Below are 12,508 nucleotides of genomic sequence, written 5' to 3' on the forward strand. Positions count from 1 at the left end.
AGCGGAGCATTGTGGGACCTGCCAGGGCCCGTGGGGGTGTCACGGCATACAGAGGTAGGTGTCGACCATCTGCACCTCCCTTCCCACCAGCAGAGCGTCCAGCAGAGTGTCCACAGTGACCCAAAGGGGCTGAATCACGAACAGGATACGTAGGGAGGCGCTGCTCACAGAGGGAGTAAGCGAGCAGCCAGAGCGGCAAAGGTTCAGGAGGGTGTCTGTTTTTAGAGGCTCGATGACGTTCCTCAGAGCCACCTCCAGGCCGGGCAGCTGGGCCGCTGACTGCTCAGGGCTGCGAGCTGTGAGCTGCCCCCATGCCCGGTGTGTGTTCTGTCCCTCCAGCCCCGGACACGGATGCCAAGGCCCTGCACTGACCGCCCCAACTCGTAAAATTGTGCTAAAATATACCTGACAAAGAACTTGACCTCTGAACCATCCATGAGGGAACAGACAGCTCAGTGGCCGTTAGCACACTCCCACTATTGTGCAGCCACCACCCTCTGTCACCGGGACTTTCTCATGTCCCCAGACCGAGTCTCTGAGCCCGTGAACACACCTCCAGCCCCTGGCACCCCTCCTGCTCTCCGCCACTGGGAATGGGGCTCCTCTAGGGGCCCCAGGGGAGTGGAGTCCCACAGGATTTGCCCTTCTGTGACAGGCTTGTTTCTGTGGACAGGTGGGTCCGAGCACCACCCCAGGCGGTTTTCAGTACTTCCAGCCCATTCAGTCTTTCTGTGGTGGGAGGTGCTGAGGACGGAGTCTAGCTGGTTCTCCTTCCCTCTGAGCCTGTCCGACAGGTTTCTGGCTGGGCTGCCTGGGGTGCAGAGAGGGAGCCTCTCTGCCTGGGGAAGGAAATGGGGATCAAACGTGCTCAGAGGCCCCGTGGGCAGCCGTGGGGTGGGGGGAAGTGGGACAGGAAAGGCCCCCCGGAGCATGCCAGCAGGACGTGCCCTTTGCTAGAACCCCAGAAAAGGAAGCATATTTACAGAAGCCGGTGTCTGTGCACAGCCCACTGGGGGGGTTTCCCAGGAGCACGTCTACACCTGGGAGTGGGTTCCCCTCCCACAGCGAGTGTGAGGACTGGGTCGCAAGCCGAGAGGGCTGACAGAATTTGGGGCGATGGAAGAGTGCCCCTCCCCGCCCACCCCCCCCACCCCCCCCCAACCCCCACCCCCCGTCCTGGGCTGAGGTTTCTCCTGAGAGCTGTCACCGTGACAGGAAAACCTTCTGGTGGCGCTGATGAGACTGTGGTCCTTCATGCAGGGGACCCGTGGCGTGAGTGTCTGTGCACCTCACACCGTGAGCCCCTCCTTACCCAGGAGGCCCAGGGATGAATGGGGCCCACGCCATTCTCGCAGACGAGAGTGCAGGCCGAAGGGTGAGGTTCCATCCAGGCAGGCAGGGAACCCATGAAGGACATGTCCGGCAGCGAGGATGAGGATTGAGGGACCCGCTGGTCAGCACCGAAGTGCCAGGCCACCCCTGTCACCCCGAGAGCTCCTGAAGCCACGGTTTCTCAGGGAAGGCCCTGGCTGACAGACGCTGGAAGGTCCAGCCAGACCCGCCCTTGTCTAAGAGACCATAAGGAAAGCATCCTTGGCGACACAGACATGATCCCATCCTGCCAAGAGATTTGTCATAGGCGACATATTTTATTTCTGTTTTTGAAATTATTTCCAAGTGAATAAAGTTACAAACACAACAAAATACAGTTAGTGGTTTTTTTCCCAACAAACCTATTTTAGAGGTTTGTATACAAAAGAGAAAAAAGAGAACATTGAATTAAACGGCTGTGGGTTATCACACAATCACATAATTAAAAGATCATAACTCAAGTGGCAAAGGTGCTTTCATAAAAGACTAAGGAAGTGATGCTGAGTTTGTACAACCCTGACCGTTGGCATTCGTGGGTGGAGATCTGAGACACGAGAGCACTCCCGAGATTTTTCACCAACAGATACTTCCTGTGGGAGCCCCACCGACTGGGCTCCCAGGCGGATGTGTAAACACAGAAGGAGCTGTAAAATCTGAAGCAGGCCTAGGCTTCTAGCCTCTAACTGTGCAGACATGCAGACCCCACCCTGTGGGCTAACAGGCTCACACAGAGACGGTTTCTTCCCACCCTCCCCCCGCCCCCGCCACCATGGGTCTCATTTACAAAGCCCAAGGTCCGCTGGCCACCAACCTTCTGCAAGGGGTGTTTCCACACGCGGTGCCTGCGGGCCTGCCTTGTGTGGAGGCAGCGGCCGTGTCCACCGTGGAAGCACCTGCGTCCGTGGGGTCCTTAGACTCCACAGTCTTCACATAACATGAGCACATGCTGACCACCGAAAAGTACCCTCGGAAAATCACCCTCAACTACAAGCTTCCCACAGACAGGGGACCTGCGGCCGTATCTGGTGAATGGGGAGAGGGCCACCCCCCCGCCCCGCAGGTCACAGACTCACCCCCCACCACTTGCCAGATGTTGGGAGGACCTGGGTGTACGACCTCCTTGAAGCTGCCATCTGGAGGAGATTCTGGTCGATTCTCCCACCACTTGGGCTGACACCACTCTGCGTTCTCCAGTGGACTTTCTGGTCTATTTAAAAATAGCACAATCCTACTCCTCGTTTTAAAAAGGGAACACTCGGTGAACGTAGTATTTTTCTCTCCTCTGTCTGTCGTCATATTCTTTGCCAAACGTGGTCTCGGCCCCACTTCTGAACAAAGTATGAAGAAGGAAGGGGCCGGTAAGCCAGGTGGTACCCGTCCAGCCCCCGCCAGATGTCTCTGCTGCCCAGGCGCCCCCTGGGGTTGTGGCTCCAGGAAGCTAGCCACAGATGAGGCTCAGCCTTCCCGAGACACCTGGGTCGGGGGCACTGGGCCCCCAGCAGGGGATACACCGTTCTGCGGCAGAGGACCCCAAGTTTGAGCCACACATGGCAGATGAGGCGTCGCCCAAGGGCCCCCTCACCCACGGTTGGGGTCCACACCCAGGAGCCCAGACACGGGCCGGGCAGCCCCGTGTGCACATTCACAACTGTCACACACTGCGGGGCCCTCCCGGTGTGCCCCCAGTGTGGTTCCTGCTCAACTGGGGGCCCCACACCTCCATCCAGGCCTGGCACATTCTGGCACCTGCTCGGGACTTGTGGGCTCTGGACACCCCAGCTGTGGAAGGTGCCACTCTGCGGCCTGGAACCCGTTGGCCCGAGTGGGGGGCAGGAAGCGAGCCCACCCCAGGACAAAACACACTGTATGCCTCCTGCTTAGCCCTTCCAGAAGCTCCGCACACCTGTCACCTCAGGTGGCCCTGGGAGGAGGCGCCCCGCCCTGCACAGGATGAGCCTGGACAACCCAGTTCTCTCTGAGCACTTTCCCTGCACGGACATTGCAGGCAGAGGATCAGATCACGGCACGCATCAAGGAAGCTTCTACAGGACAGGTAGAGATGGTGTAGACGACTGCCCTGACAAGCAGCAAGCAGCAAGACGTGTCTGAGGAGCGGGAGCCCCCCATGAGGGGGGCCACGAGCGTGGGGTGCGTGGGCCAGCGGGCACAGCCTTCCCCCGCTGTCTGCTCTCACGAGCTGCTTCATGGCCCAAAACACGTGCGCTGTGATGTTGAGAGTTCTAGACTGTACATGAGGTGTGACCCCAAGTGTGGCTGTGCCTTAGAGACACTGAGGGAAAAGCAGCCCACAACAATAACAAGTTATCTTGAGGCAACGTGATTATCAGTGGTTTTTATTTCCTTCCTCCCACTTATACACAGACTCAAATATTCTAGCCGCAAACGGATGGTCTCAGTGACCGGAAAGCAAGGAACAACACACAACGCCCCAGAGTGGCAAGACTCCTGTGTTCTCAGGACACAGCAGGACAGGCAGCTGGGGATAGGGGGGGACGCGGCCCTGTGGCCTCTCACTGTCCCCACCACTTGGTGCTGCAAGAACGCCCCTGCAGGACTGCGCATTTGAAAACAGTGCTGAACGCAAACCCCCATCCCTGTGCTCCGTCCCTTCCTGTGGGACAATGCGGGTGGTCTGTCCTGCTCTGGCCCCAAGGGCACATCGAGCCAAGCTGAGGGGGCAGTGCAGGGGATGCTGGGCCAGTCAGGGGCCGCAGCCTGACGCCCGCCCTGTTGGTTGGTGTCTGCTGAGGACTCCACAACGGGAAAGGCGCCCTCAAAGTCCGGGCCAGCCAGAGCCACCAAGACAGGACAGGAGAGACACACACAAGGCTGAGCACCAAACCTTTAGTTAAAGAACTAAAACAACACAGCTCAACACAGAGACAGAAACGTGTGCCTGGACGCCTTAAGCACAGTAAAGAAAGGGACGTTCAGGGACAAGCGTCTGGATGTCCTGAGGGCATCCCTCAGCCACACGGTTCCAGAGTGCAGACTCCCCAGACTGGTCACCGGAGACTGAGAGGGACCGCCACACAGAGCCCTGCACGCACGTGTCCGAGGCCATGTGTTTGGAGGCAGGAAAACAGTCTAGAGCCTGGGTTAAGGTGTGGAAACCGACGTGCCAGACGTGTCAGAAGTTTGGGGGCCGGGCCTCACTTTGGAAGCTCAAACGTGTCGCTGGCCCTGATGGTTGTGGGTCTGAAGGACAGATCGAAAGACCTCTGGTCGCTGAAGCTCTGGGCTCTATACTTTGCGAAGCGTGCCAGCCTTCTGTGGTGCTCATGCTCCACTGCACCTCTCCCTGCCGCAGGGGTGTGTGAGGGCCTCTCCTGGGCTGGGGCACGGGGAGCGGGCACCACGGAGCCCTGCGCTGGCTCGGGGCCGGAGGGCCACGGCCTTTCTCCCACCCGGTGTGGTGCTCCAGGCCCTCCCTGGCCGCCCCTGGGGCACGGTCCCTGGGACATCCTGCTTGGATCTGTAGTGGCCACTGCTTCTGAGGAGCTTTTGGGGGGGCCTGCCGAGCTGCGGGACACCATCCCGCCAGCCTGGGCACTGTATCCCAAACGGGGGCTCTCTGCACGCCAAGCCTGCTGCCCCTGCACACGTTCTAGGCCCTTCTTGGGGTGTTGACCAGTCTCCATCTTGGTGGCCCCTGTGTCCGGACCACTGCCCACCTGGACCCCCCAGGGCCGTTTCTGACCCTCTTCAGCAGCACATGACCCAGGCTCCCGACCCCGGAGAGCTACCCCCTTCTCCAGGGGACCACCGAGCCTCATGGGCCCTGCGGCCCTCTCCTCCAGTGCCCCCAGGCCTGCCAGAGGTTGATGTGTGCCCCTGTCCTCCACTCCCTCTGGGACGCCAGACCTTAGGAGGGATGCAGGCGGCAGGTGCGCCTGGAGGTCTGGGCACTTTGGGGGCACCCGGCCTGCCCGCTGCCCTTCTGCTGCCCGAGAAGCCTCCGCACTGGGAGGCACCTGTTTTTCAGGCAGGATGCACTTGTCTTCCTTGCTCGGTTGGCTCTGGGGAGGCCCCACGCCAGCACTGCCCTGGGTCGTGGGGTGAGACCAGCCTGGGACTGTGGACAGGTCACCCCCGCATGGGCTCCCGTGTCTGGTTGTGGCACCTCTGCCCCCTGCCCCTGTGCTAGCTTCGCTCTCCGCCGCAGCGCGTGTGCACAAGGGGACGCCCGCCTCCAGCAGGGCCGCGGCCCGGGCCTCAGGGGTCACCCCCGAGCCTCCACAGGCACCGCTCCCGGGTGCTCCGAGCCCGTGGTGCCTCCAGGACACGACTGGCACGGAACCGAGCGGGTGGCTGGCGGCCGGGGCACGAGCCTCTGCTGCGGGGCTGCAGTGCGGTGACGGGGGTCGGCCCTCTGCCTCCCGCACAGGCTTCCGCTCTCCAGCCACGACGTTAACCGGGCTCGGGGCGCTACCGGGCGCTGCTGCGGTGTGACTCTCCGCGGCCCCTGGGACCTCGGTACTCGGTTTGGGGCGTTCACTGAGGGAGGTGGGTCTGTCCCCACCCAGGCCGGTGCTGGAGCGCCCTGCGGCCCGCAGGCCGGACCGGGCTGAGCCCCTCCGTGGCGGCCCTCCGGGCTCTTGCTCGCGCAGGCCGTTCTCGTGCGCGGAGGCCGCGCTGTCGGACTTAGTCCCGCCGCGGCCGGGGGCCCAGTGGCCGTCCACTCCCCACTGATTCTCCGAGGCCGTGGGATGATGCGATGGGGCCTTCTCGCCACGGGCGTGCCCGTCACCTGCTGCTGGCGACGGATGCTTCTGGCAGGCGGGCTCAGGCGCGTTCTGCCCCGCCGCTCCCTCAGTATGCCGGAGCCAGAGCGCGTTTCGGTCCGCAGCGCTGCGCGTGTTTTCCTTTCCCCGCGTGGGACTTTGCTGCGGACCAGCCGCTGACAGGTCCCGACTCACGCTGGCGGCGCCCCTTGCAGGCGAGACACTCAGGGTTTCCAGGGAGCCCCGCCGTGGCCCCGCCGACCCGCTGCGGCCCGCGCTGGCTGCCCTGGTGGCCTCGCTGCCTACCGGCGCGGGACAAGGCTCTGGAGTACTTGCAAGCCCACCCCAGAACCCGGCCCCGCCCCCACGCATGCCCCCGCCTACATCCCCGCCCTCGGCCACACGCCCGCTGCCAACCACACCCACACGCCCGCCCCCAGCCCCACTCACAGCCCCGCCCACACACCCGCCCCCGGCCTCAATCCCGCCCCCAGCCCCGCCCCTCGCCCCACTCGCGACCCCGCCCCCAACCCCGCCCACACACCCGACCCCGACCCCAGCCCCACTCACGACCCCGCCCCCACGCCCGCCCCCAACCACATCCCCTCCCCTAACCCCACTCACGACCCCGCCCCCAACCCCGCCCCCAACCACATCCCCTCCCCTAACCCCACTCACGACCCCGCCCCCAACCCCGCCCACATCTCCGCCCTCGCTCACATGCCCGCCCCCAACCACGCCCACACTCCCGCCCCCAGCCCCAATCTCGCCCACGTCCCCAGTCCCACTCACGACCCCGCCCACACCCCCGCCCTCGCTCACATGCCCGCCCCCAACCACGCCCACACTCCCGCCCCCAGCCCCAATCTCGCCCACGTCCCCAGCCCCACTCACGACCCCGCCCACACCCCCGCCCTCGCTCACATGCCCGCCCCCAACCACGCCCACACTCCCGCCCACGTCCCCGCCCCCAGACCCACTCACGACCCCGCCCCCAACCACGCCCCCAGTCCCTCCCATGCCCATACCCCCTACCCCCTTCCAACCCGCGATCCCGACCCCGCCCATATCCCCGTCCCGGCTCACGCCTCCACCCCAGCCCCCAACTCCGCCCTCGCCCCCGCCCCCACTCACGCTCCTGCCCCCATTTACTCTCCCACCCCAAGCCTTAGGCCCAACGCCAACCCGGCCCCCAGCCCCGCCCCCGCCCCCACTCACTCCCACACCCTCACCTCGGCCCCGGTCCCCGCTCCCTCCGCCGCCCATGCCCCCACCCCCATTCACGCCCCCTCCCCCACCCGCACCCCTGCCGGTACCCACATCCCCACCGCTCCGAAGACTAGAACCCTTGTCTCCACCACCTGGTGCCTTTGGCAGCGCGGCGGGAGGCGGCATTTCGTGCACGAGCGGCCGCCTGACCGTTATCTGGGGAGGCTCGGCGGCCGGCTGTGCGCGCCGCAGGGCCTGAACCGCGGGCACCGCAAGTGGCGGGACACGTCCCGCTACCTTCTGTTCCGGGAAAGTCTGCTGCACGGCGAACAGGGGATCTCGCTCCGAGCCTGGGGTCGCTACTTCTGTTTCATCCTCAGAACTGCAAACTGTCAGGGCCACCTCGGGGGCCACCCCTGCTTGCGCCCTCGGGGGCCCAGGCCACAGGCCCGCCCTGGCTCCCCCCGGCCCCCAGGTGTGCTGTGCAGAGTCCCCTGCGGGGGGGCCCCCCATCCTGTCCTCTCTTGCTGCCCCAGCATGCCAAGGGCTGGCTGGTTTGAGTGGGGCCACCCTGGGCTCACAGCCAGGAAGGGCCTCACCCCTGTGGGAGGCAAAAGCGGGGTCTGGCTTGGAAACAGGCTTGGGCCCCATACCCAGGAACCCGGCTTCCAGACTGTCCCCAGGAGCCGTGGCACTGGGTGCTGGGGGCTGTTCGGGGTGCCCACCAGGCTGCCCCCATCCCACTGTTTTATTCTCCCTGGATGCCGCGTCCCCTGCGCTGGACACGCGCCCCCGGTCGGAGTGGCCGATTTTGGCGCAGTGGGACAGCCAGCTCCTGGGGCTGCAGACGACCGTGGCAATGTTGAAGGCCAGCACGGGCTCAGCGGTGCAGGCCAGGAAGCGGGCTAGTGGCGTCCGGATGCAGGTGCTGGCCATGGTGGCTGTGCAGAGCACACGGGCCTCCGGTCGGTGCGTCTTCCTCCTGAGCAGGCCCTTCTTCCTCCCCTCCGTGCGGAGTGGCAGCACGCTGGCCTCGGAGCAGAGACAGCCGCTTTGCTCAAACTTCGCCCGCAGCCTGGACAGGACAGAGCCCCTCTTGCTGGCCGGCTTTGGCAGGGACCCTCTGGCAGCTTCCGGCTTCTCACACACGTTTTTCTCCTCTGCCGCCAAGAATATCTTCAGAATGTTCTTCACGGTGCCCTTTCCCCCGGTGGGGAGGCCACGCCGGGACTTCTCGTTGCACAGCGGCTCCCCATCCTGCGCCGTGCAGCCGGTTCCCTCCCGGGCCTTGTCCAGAAGTTTGTTGATGGTGGCGGTGACCAAGCTCCTGCTGGGGCCCTGCTTGTCCTTGAAGATCAGCCTCCCCACCTCCCGGGTCTTCTTGAGGCGGGGCTCTCGGCCAGTGCCCATGAACTTGGCCTGCAGCAACTGAAAGCATGTGGGCCGCCGGTGGGCATCCTGAGTATCCTGAGCGCGGCTGACCCTGCTCTCCCTGTGCTCTGACCCCCGGGTGGGAGGAGGCCCTGGGGGCCTGTCCTGGAGGTCAGTGATGTAGAGCAGCAGACTGCTGAGGATGGCACGGGCTGCAGGGTCACACGTCACACTGCTGACCTTCTTTCTCAGGGCTTGGGCATCAATGGGCTTCTTATCACTACAAATCTTGCCTCGCTTGGAGCTGTAGGAAAAAAGAAATCAATCGTCATAGATTTTAATCATCGTTTTTCCCACGGTGACTCCATCGAACATTTCAAACACCCCAAGAAGTCCAGGAGGAAGGACAGACAGAGGAGACTAGGAGACATGAGGGATGCCCATTGCCTCTCGGGCCAGTGTCCCCTGCCCACTCCTAACCCACTATCCCATCAAAGGCTTTGGGACGCTGGTGTTAAATAGCTCTGTGGCAGCACTTTGGAAAACTAATGTGCATGTGCAAAGTATTTGAGTTTTTTAAAAATGGAGATATTATGCTTGCACAAATAGGAAAAAAGCATAGAGAATTTATATTTTCTGTGGGGTTCTTGCATATCTAACTTTAATTATGGGAAATGAAACTAACACCACTGGTATATCCAACTCCCTCCCAGTGCTGAGTCCCTGAGAGCAATCTGGAAGACTGCAGGCCCCAGGCGGGATGAGGGTCCCCTGGAGCCAGAGGAAGTGGTCTTTGCTGCAGAGTGGGGGGTAGGCTGGGGCGCCCACTGAGGCCTGCATTCCTGAGCCCCCAGAGAAACCTTGAGGCTGAGGGCCCTGAGCCCCTGTCCCCTGCAGCCCTGTCCCCAGGAGATGCTTCTCAGCACCTCGGCCACAGTCCCCACACCTCAACCTAGCCACTGACAAGTCTGGGGTGTCTGGTCCTCGATGGGGCTTCTCTCTCCTGAGCAGCCTGGCACTGGAGGTCCCCCCACCCCCAGCCCCGTGGGCACAGCCATTCCAACCTCTCCAAGTGGCTCCTCTGTGAAGACACACCCAGAATACAGCCCAGCCATTCCCAGAAGCCCACAAGGACACAGAGCAGGGACCATGACACACTGCTGTTTATGACACCAAAGACTCAGAAACGTTCTAAGCATGCACCCCCGGGCTGCCCAAATTCGGGCATGGCCCCATGCAGCGAGAGCTCCGCCCACACGGGGCGGTGCTCACTGAGTGGCTGCAGAGCTGTGTGTGGACTTGGGCCCAACCGTGTTGTCCGACTGAAACTGGATGGGAGGGTAACATACAAAGACTTTTCTTTTCGGCCTTTATGTATTTCCCAGAAAGGAGCGCTCTGAAGGCAGAGGCCACATGCACACGTGCTTGTAAACAGCGGTCAGGAGCCTGGTGAGCCTGTGTGCCGGGGTCGCGGGCGGTCCATCAGGTGGCAGCCTGACCCCAGGCCGCACTTGGGGCGCCGGTGCCTGGCAGCGGGTCCTCTCCAGGAACAAAACCTCGGGCACCTGCCCCCGCAGGCTCCCCAAACCCCCAGGTCACCTGGCTGCAGTCAGTTGGTGCCGAGCAGCCACTTTGCTGTTGTGGGACGCCAGAGGACTCGTGAGAGCAGAGTCCGGCAGCTCCACCACTGTGTCTGACTCCGGCGGCTGCCAGGGGCCTGGGAACCTGCCTCTCCGGCTGCTGCTGGCCCAGGCCTCCCCTTGCCAACGCCTGAGACAGCGGGGGCTCCTTCCTAGACTCAGACAGCTGTGGGCTTGGACAGCTGCCCTGGTGAGCCAGGCTCCTGAAACAAAACTGAAACCCGAACCCAGGCCAGAGGCCAGCCGGCTGGCCGCAGGGGACAGGTGCTCAAAGCACCAGGGGAAGCCAGGCTGCGGCTGTGCGGGTCCGGTGGCAGGAGCAAGGGGCTCTGGGGCACACTAGGAGCTGCGACCCCCAAGAAGGCGGTGTCCTCTCCGCGGGTGGGGCGCCCAGGACACCCACACCCCAGACCCCAGGATTAGGGGCTGCAGAACAGCAGGCCGACTCCAGTGTTGCTGGGGCGGCGTTTGGCCCCTCCTGTTCCCTCGGAGAAGGCCGGCAGTCTCCAGCCACGTGTGCCAGGGCCCAGCCGTGTCTTGCCCCACCCCCCGGGGGCCCCTCTCCCTCTACCCTCTGCAAGGTCACCAGACACCTCGCTTTACCTGCGGAGGTAGGTTGTCAGAGGCCAGCTTGGGGCTTGGTGGTCCAGGCTTCCTCCAGAGCCCGAGAGCCTCCTCTCCCCGCCTTGCCAAGGCAGTCCCCCGAGTCCCAGACCCGCCGGGCCGCTCTGATCCACGCCGTGGGCATTGCAGCCTGTCGGGTAGCTCGGTTGGCGGCACCTTTTAGTTGGGCAGAGGCGCACCGACCTCGGGAGGCCCTGGGTCTCTTCACGGACAATCAACCTGAAGCCCCAGCCGCTGTCCCCGCCACTGCCCCGGCTTAGCTCGCTCTGCCTGGTTCTCGCTGCCGCCCTGCAGGTACCCATGCAGAGGACGCTCGGGGGGCCCCAAGGTGCAGGGGCCTCAGGGTCCGGCCGACACTGGATCTCCCGGGCACGTGACACGGGGCTGATACCCCTCCCCACACACACAGCCCACGGCCATCCGCCCCCATGTTCCTCTGCGCCGCCAGCACACTGCGTGCGTGGATCCTGCATCAGCGTCGTGGGGACTCGGCTTCCGCTGTTTCCAGAATGGGGGGCAGGCGGGGACGGGCTCCTGCTGCGGGCGAGGTGTGGCCCTGCCTCTGCACCCACATCTGGTGCACGCTTGTGCCCCTCCTTCGGGGACCCTGTCCACCCTCTGAGGACGCGGGGAGCCCGGCCCCACCGGAGCCCGCTCCGCACTCCCAGCAGGACCCCAGGCTGAGCGACCCCGGCCCGTCTGCGTGGTGCCCAGTGAGCATCTGCGAGGGGTCCACGTCTGGCTCTGAGCCCGACACCGGCAGGGCCTCGGTCAGTGCTGAAGAACTCCATGCTGCGGCCAAGAGACCGCCTGTCACTGTCACCGTACGCTTCTGTCAGTGGGCCTTGAGTGGCCCCTCGGGGAACAGTGGCCTCCGCAGTGCCTGCCACCCGCACCCCATGCAGGGGCCTCTGGGCCCAGGAGGGGCCTGGTGGGGGTGTGGAGATGAGGTCCTTCTGGCCGTGCCAGCCACCCCCTGCTTGGCCTTTCCGGTCACCTTCATGACTGCGGGTTGAGTCACTCGATGGCTGAAATAGCTCTGGGGACATTCTGACATGTGAGCACAGCCCCCTGAGGACCTGCCATGTGGCCTCCTCTGCCCCTCCACATTCCCTACCTCTGGGTGCTGTGACCCCACAGTCCAACAGAAAGACGGAGAATTGGGCTGGCATCAGGTTTGTGCCAACTTCCCATCTGAACCCAAGGCGGCTCTGGAAGGGGGTCAGAGTGACCAAAAGCTGGATGTGGACCATGCCCTATTTCTCTGCCATTGGCCTGCAGGCACTGGGGTCACCGGACGTCTCCCTCCAAGATCTCCAACCCAGGGGGTGCGGATGGCCCCTCCGTGCTGGGAGGCGCCTTCATGACAGCAGGTGCGGGCTCCAGCCCAGGGCTTCCGGCCACACCACGTTTGCACGTTCTCACACTGACCGTGTCATCCAGGCGCCACTTGGCCTCTTGCTAAGCTCCAGCCCCCTGTACTCATTACGGCTGGCTTTTACCTACCAGCCCCCACCCCACCCCACCCCCCCGGCAGGGCTGCGACCA

At 63.8% G+C, this 12,508-nt stretch overlaps 1 protein-coding gene across 1 annotated transcript; it reads right to left on the minus strand.

The window, feature by feature from the left end:
• Positions 1 to 4,544: 4,544 nt before the first annotated feature.
• On the minus strand, positions 4,545 to 12,433 carry LOC123610849. The gene is made up of 3 exons (XM_045501996.1): positions 10,940 to 12,433; positions 7,349 to 9,000; positions 4,545 to 6,418 (listed from the first exon to the last, which is right to left on the minus strand). Exons 1-3 carry the CDS (start codon positions 12,211 to 12,213, stop codon positions 4,545 to 4,547), a joined length of 4,800 nt encoding a protein of 1,599 aa, XP_045357952.1. The 5' UTR covers positions 12,214 to 12,433.
• Positions 12,434 to 12,508: the final 75 nt, after the last annotated feature.

This window comes from Leopardus geoffroyi, chromosome A1, assembly GCF_018350155.1.
Source record: "Leopardus geoffroyi isolate Oge1 chromosome A1, O.geoffroyi_Oge1_pat1.0, whole genome shotgun sequence".
Taxonomy (NCBI): Eukaryota; Metazoa; Chordata; class Mammalia; order Carnivora; family Felidae; genus Leopardus; species Leopardus geoffroyi.

Coding starts and splice junctions, on each gene's coding strand:
- LOC123610849 (XM_045501996.1), bottom strand. CDS start 12,213: ATGGTCCACATCCAGCTTTTGGTCACTCTGACCCCCTTCCAGAGCCGC. Junction 9,001..10,939: donor CTGACAACCTACCTCCGCAG/GTAAAGCGAGGT, acceptor TTTTTCCTACAG/CTCCAAGCGAGGCAAGATTT. Junction 6,419..7,348: donor GAGCGGGGACCGGGGCCGAG/GTGAGGGTGTGG, acceptor CCGCGCCGGTAG/GCAGCGAGGCCACCAGGGCA.